At 50.9% G+C, this 6,878-nt stretch overlaps 1 protein-coding gene across 1 annotated transcript; it reads right to left on the bottom strand.

Moving 5' to 3' along the window:
• Window positions 1–1,480: 1,480 nt before the first annotated feature.
• On the bottom strand, window positions 1,481–5,458 carry LOC119284862 (metal transporter Nramp2-like). Its single transcript, XM_037564030.1, has 4 exons — window positions 4,562–5,458; window positions 3,160–3,296; window positions 2,416–3,068; window positions 1,481–1,966 (listed from the first exon to the last, which is right to left on the bottom strand). Exons 1-4 carry the CDS (start codon window positions 5,128–5,130, stop codon window positions 1,760–1,762), a joined length of 1,566 nt encoding a protein of 521 aa, XP_037419927.1. The 5' UTR covers window positions 5,131–5,458; the 3' UTR covers window positions 1,481–1,759.
• Window positions 5,459–6,878: the final 1,420 nt, after the last annotated feature.

The raw sequence follows: 6,878 nt of genomic DNA, 5'->3' as shown, positions 1-6,878 counted from the left end.
CTCCCCGCTCAGGCGTTTCTGGCGCGGGCCGGAGCCCCGGGCCGGGTCATGGAGCTGCGGCCGGGCTCCATGGCGGCGCGGCGGGCTGGGGCGGCTCCCTGTCGTCCCTCCCTCCCCCCGCAACGGGCGGCTAGGCGGGTGGCGCGCCTGTGCCCGAGTCGGCGGCGGCTCCTGCGCGGCCAGATCTGGCTCATGGCGGGGCTGCGGGCGACGCGGGCTGCCGGTGGCCTCCTCTGTCGTGGCCGCGGCAGGTGGTGGTGGCACCGCGGCAGATGGTGGTGGTGGTGCGGGCTGGAGGTCGGAGTCGGCGGCCGCGGCGGCTTTTCCAGATCTGGTTGGGGTGGCAGCGCAGTGGCAGTGGTTCCGGTGGTGCGTGCCCGACGGCTCCGGCGCTTGGAGCTCGCCAGGCGACGCGGATGGGCAGCGGCTGGGCGTGGCTGCTGCTCCGGCCGTGTGCGGCGGCATGGGCAGGTCTCGGTGGCCTTCCGTTGTCGTGGCGGCTTCACGGTGGCTCGATGGCTCTGTCCGCGGCAACGGTCGGCTCCTCCGTCGTCGGTTTGTCTGCGTTCGAACCGTCTCGTCCTTCACCCCATCTCCTCATCGCCCGAACGCTACTTCCATCAAAGGGCTGGCCCTCTCCCAGCTGCGGTCCATCGCTCGTCTCGCGCCCGTTGCCGTAGGACAGAGCTCGTCTCGCGCACGATGCAGCTGGACCGAGCTCGTCTCATGCACAATGCAGCTGGACCGAGCTCGTCTCGCGCACGATGCAGCAGGACTGACCTCGTCCCCCTCTCGTTGCTGCAGGACCGAGCTCATCTCGCGCTTGGGGCAGCAGGATGGGTCGGTGGATGCCAGTTCTGGCCGACCTATTGGGTCTCGACGCTGGGGGTCGCCCAGGGGCGCGAAAGGTGGGACCTTTCCGCTCGTCTCTTTCATTGGGGTGTGGCGGGTCACGGGTTAGGTGGTGTCGAGGTCTTGGATGCTGGGGCGGCGACCCTGGTGGTGGTGGTTGCGCGGTGCTCTTGGACAAAGCCCGTGCCTTGATGCTGCCCGGTCATCATGGTCGTGTGAGCGGCGTGGTTGCCGGGGTGTGGCGTTCGGTGGCGGTGATTGTTGGCCGAGGTGAAAACCTGCTCTATCTTCGGACGGACCGGCGGCGGCGAAGATCGCTCCCTTCTTGAAGGCGTCGTCGCGGCTCTCATTGCCCGTCATGCGGCTCCGGAGGAAACTCTAATCCTTGGATCGGGCGGTGGCAGCGCTCCGGCGTCGTATCCTTCCTGAAAGCGCCGCCTTGGAGCACATGGTTCGTCATATGTAGCTTCATATCTTCGGGGCGGTAGTGCTAGGAGTGGTGTTGTTGCGCTCAGCGCCTATGTATCATGTCTTAGGTGTGTGCGTGTGTTGCGGTGGCGTGGCGTGTCGTTGTACTGGATGCTTGTGGTTTGGTGCTTTATATATAAAGCGGGGCGAAAGCCTTTTTCGGTAATACCATGTAAAACTTCATGCACTAGCCTACCATTTACCACCTCAAGTATGCTGGTGTTGGTGTTGGTTTAGCCCAATCCTAAAGGGGAAGCCTGCTAATCCACAAATACAATTATACAACAGCAACTGATATACAATATAGACCTCTCCCCCGGAGCTAATACAAATAGGCAGCCGTACAGGTTGTACACTGGGGAGCAGCTTTCTCCCAATATTATCTATCCATTCCCGTTCATCTTCTTCATCATGGAGATGAAATGACTAACACTCTTTCTCATGAGCTCTTTGAGACTGATGAGCGAAGGCGGGAATACAGCGTGGTGTTCCTCAGGATCAGGTAGATGATGAACGCGAGGTAAACAGCCAGCACGACGCACAAGCTTGAACGAACGACTGCGCCCCGCACTTCGTTGGTGTAGAAGGACAGGATGAGGTATCCGTTGATGAGCATCAGAAAGATTGTGACGATCCAACTTATCACCTAAACAAGAGCACAAATTTAAGTTAGCATAGCAAACGAGGGACGGACATTGCTACCATTTCTACAACGTTACATTATCACCACCCGCCAAAAACATTATATCTTCATGATCTTTTTGCTCATATGAATACAATTTCATCATCAAACATATAATTGCAGACTAATTAAACAGAAAAAACTGGTCAAAAATCTGCCGAAGTTGGAAAATATTGAATGGATACAGCTGTAGGTGCTTAAGTAAAATCGGGATCCGAAATTAAGGGCTCTTTGCTCGGTAATTACGGGATTAAAAGGTTTTTAGTCCTTTCAGACGAATTACACAATCTTATGCAGTGACACGACCAACAACTCATACAGCAGCAAATGTAACACTTGAAGAACTAGTTAAGTTCACTGCTAGCATGAAAGCTATAAATTTTATGAATAACAGAAAGTCAAAGCAAACTTACTTTGGTGATAGGACCAACCACGAATGACCCCATGAGCTGCTCACTCGAAACAAGGGTGATGAGAGGAATTAGTGCAAATGGAATCTGAATGGACTGAAGAACATTGAGCGACTCATTCAGAACGTCCATGGTAGGATCTTCAGTATCAAAAAATAAAGCCACAATCATAGTCGGAATAATGGCAAAGCTTCGAGTAATCACTGCTCGTAACCACTTCTTCAATCGAAGATTAAGGAAACCTCCCATGACAAATTGGCCTGCATATGTGCCAGTGATCGTGCTGCTCTGTCCAGACGCTAACAACCCGATAGCCCAGATATAGAGGACAGGAAACAGGGCAGTTCCATATTTCTCCTGTAAGTACTGGCCAGCATTCTCAAGACCTACGTTATCAGCTTTGTCGGATCCATAAAATCCTTTTGCGAATACCGTTGTAACGCAGATGTTAATAAAGAAAGAGACGATGAGAGCAAGAATCGACTCAATGTTGTAATAGTACACTGCTTCTTGAACACGGGATTTCTTTTTTGTGTCAATCTTCCTGGACTGCACTAGCGCTGAGTGCAAGAAAACATTATGGGGCATGATGATGCAGCCCACAATTCCAACCGCCTGTTTGATGGTCTTTGAGCTTAGCTTTGGAACCACCAAACCTAATTATGAAAAATACTGAATAAATTCTTCTACGTCTCAAGAGTGCATCAGAAACAAAAGCATCTGCCAACATATCAGACAGAGAATTACCGATCAGAAGCTCCTTTCCACTAGGCTTCGTTTCACCAAACATGATCGCAAATGATATAGCCATGGTTGCAATCAAGACGCCGAAAAACGCTTCCAATTTTCTCACACCATAGTTCTCCAGGAATAGAAAGATGAAGCTGGCATGAAAAACATGTCATATGAGCCAAAGTATAGCAATACATATCAGTTCTGCCGAAAAGTTCTTCACCATAAAAGGAAAGAGGCAGTTGGTGGTACATAAACAAAGCTGATGTCAAAAACAGACAAGGATTGAAGAACACCACCATATAGCAGACAAAGGATAAACAGAAACTTTTGTCTAATCATTATCCACCCCTAAATTTTTGGCAGGACTCCTCCAAACAATTATTTGATCATTTTTTGTTCCTTCCATTGCTATCAATCTCACCATCCAAAAAATCCCAAAACATTGTGGCAGTTAGTGATTCAGAATAAGCAGTAGTGGAATTGTACGGATAATAGACAAGAACACATGTCCATATTTTAATCTCTTTAACAACTACAAGTCTCTGACCAAAGAGAAACATAACAGAAGGTACTAAACCGACCAATAAACACGCAGTGCCGCCTGAGCCACACAAAATTATACTGATAATTATTAAGAGAGTGAAGCCACAGCTGGAACAAAAGGTCACAAACATTCTGCAACCCTCGGACATGGTGAAGTTGTGATATCGACAAAGCTAACAGAACTCCTTTGTCTGCATGTTTCTCTAGCCCAGACTGTTTTTGTTTTTGTGCCGATGTTACAAAAAAAAAAGAGCAACCAAAGCGTGCAAACAACAACAGCTTCGTTCGATTAGCACGGAGCAGGGAAGCCCCTCTAGCCCAAAAATGCTTTTATATTTGTGTGGCAATTTTCAGCCACCAGATGAGGACTGCCCCAAAAGTTAGTACTATGAACTGCTGTGCAGCAAACCAACAAGAGGAAGCAAACAAGCAGCAGTCACACTCGGGATCGATTCCCTGCAAGCACAGCACACCAAAAACACGCTGGATATATTGTTTATTACCCAACAAACAAGATGGAGCTGATCAACTGAACGAATCCAAAGACAAGCACGAGAAAAGGGAAAGAAATGGAAGCAGAGTCAGTTTACGCGAAGAAACGCATCGAATCTTCAGATGCCATCGCTGCGCAGATTTTTACTACCTACCAGAGAAAGGAACACCTGAACCAACTTATTCGCGAGCTCTAGTCTCGACAACTCCAAAAAGATAAGAACAGAGCGGCTCGATTTGCAACCAACAACAAACTAGAGGCCGCCAAAATCTTATGCAGTTTGAGTTGGGTGCCAAGAGGAAAAGAACAGAGATGGGGACCGTGAATTAATTCTGGTCGCGAGCAGGAGCAGGAGCTGGAGCAGGGAAGCAAACTGACCAGTCGAAGGCGGTGATGACGACGCCGCCCCAGAGCGGCACGATGCCCCCGGAGAGGATCTTGATGGCAATCGCGCTGCCGATGACCTCCTGTATGTCGGCGCCGACGAGCGCGAGCTCCGTCATGACCCAGAGCGCGCGCGTGGCCCAGGGCGGGTACTCCTCGCGGCAGAGCTCGGCGAGGTGCTTCCCGGTGACGACCCCGAGGCGCGCGGAGAGCAGCTGAACGAGCGCGCCCATGACCGTGGCCCAGAGCAGCAGCCAGAGGAGCTGGTACCCGGCGGCGGCGCCCGCCTGCAGGTCCCCCTCGAGGTTGCCCGGGTCGAGGAAGCCGATGCACATGAGGAAGCCGGGTCCCGTGAAGCGCCAGAGCTTCCGCCAGGAGAAGGTCGGGCGAGGGCGCGCGGCGCCGGGCTCGCCGTCGTCGTCGGGCTCCGAGTCGGAGATGGAGATGGAGACTTTGTCGTCCGAGTCGTACGCGCGCTCCTCGTACTCGTCGTGCGAGGAGGAGGCGCCCCCGCCCCCGCCCCCGCCGGGGAGCAGGCTCTCGGCGAGGTCGCGGGACGCCATGGGAGCGCAGGAGGATGCGTGCGCGAGCGGGGAGTGGGTTGGACGGGCGAGTGAGTTGGGAGATGGGAGTTCCTCTGACTCCTTCGTGAAACCAGGACTGGTTTCTGTCAGAACGAATTTATAGCTCCATTTCCTAATCCAAACTTTTTTTTCTTTAATATAAATCCAACATTAACTGCCTTTTTCGACGTCCGGCATCAATCAAATCATAAAAATAAAATGGAAATTGTGTGTTTTACTCCAAGAAGAAGAAAGATCTACTGTATTTACCTCCTCCTTTTGAATGAAACTCTGGAAAATCCAGAAGAACCGCCATGGAGATGGAGTAGTTGCTTCAAGCAACGCGTCGGAGAAAATCGCACCGTATATTTTGGTGTGGAGTGCTTTAGTTTGTTTGTGGACACGATGCACGGCGGTTGTGCGTAACAGAATGTGGCATCGACTAAACAATCATCCCAGAGGGACAGTTTTATCTTCTTTTTTTTCAGTTTGAGATCAGGTTGAGTCATCGGTCGAGCTTAACTCAAGAGTCGTGCACGAATTTACCTTTACCACTTGATTACAACGGGAAGACTCTTCTCCCAATGGACGTAGCTTAGATTATGATGGAAGCAGTCCATCAGAATCTAAGTTCTCACATTTTTTTTTCGAGAAAACTTTCAATCTATTCATCTTCCATCACGGCAGTACAACGAACACTAGAAATAATAAAAATTACATCCAGATCCGTAGACCACCTAACGACGGCTACAATCACTGAAACGAGCCGAAGGCGCGCCGCCGTCATCACCCCTCCCTCACCGGAGTCGGGCACAACTTGTTGTAGTAGACAATCGGGAAGTCGTCGTAAGTTCTCACATTTTTTAATTTATTTTAGTCTTTTTTAGTGATGTTTGTTCGGTGAAAGAAGAAGTCTTGTCGACTAAGATGTGTCATAAGGGTAAAATCTAGGTATATGCGTTTATAGAGCTGAGCCTACATGCATGTATATGAACATTTATGATTGTCCTGTGAGCAGACTTTTCTTCCATTTTTCTCTTTCAGAAGTGCATTTTTTTCTAGGAAGTACTCCTTCAGTCGTTAACCACTAATCAGCGTGCTTTAGCTTTGGTGGAAGCCACTAACCTTAGCTTGCTTCACGTGCTAACAACCAGTGAAGCACACTAGTTATGTTAGGGCATCTTCAAGGAGAACCCGCCAACCTTCCGTAACCGTTCGGATCATGCTGTCTGGACCGCCGAAGCCATTTAACGTAGTTCTGTATCAGTCTGTGCGGTGCTCCAGACGTGATTTCTCCTGTAAAATGGAGACAGACGTGTGGAGGTTTGCGGGAGTCCAAACCGATGCCAAGCCCGCTTCTGACCGTCCTAGCCCGTCAAAAACCCCTCCCACCTCCCCCACGCGCTCCCGCGCGACGCCAGCTGCTCGCGTCCATGCCGCTGTAGAGCACACCGCTCAACATTGAAGACGCTTCAGGGCGGATGCGGCCTCTCACTGCCTCCGCCATTGAAGCGACCTGCCGATCGAGGGCACAGACCGCGACACCGCCGTAGGATATGTTTAGGGGCGGGTCTTTTTTTGTTATAAATATTTGAAATGTAATTAAATCCGTCATGTTTGTATGAAATTCGGCCGTGTTTGCATGAATTTCATCCAGTATGTTGAAAAAGAGTTTGAAATATATGCGGCTAGCGTTGGATGTCGGCCTCCCGCCTCCGTGTACGTGGACTGGTCCCCCACTGTACGTG

Source organism: Triticum dicoccoides, chromosome 4A, assembly GCF_002162155.2.
Source record: "Triticum dicoccoides isolate Atlit2015 ecotype Zavitan chromosome 4A, WEW_v2.0, whole genome shotgun sequence".
Classification (NCBI taxonomy): Eukaryota; Viridiplantae; Streptophyta; class Magnoliopsida; order Poales; family Poaceae; genus Triticum; species Triticum dicoccoides.
This window is presented reverse-complemented; position numbering and strand designations above follow the sequence as displayed.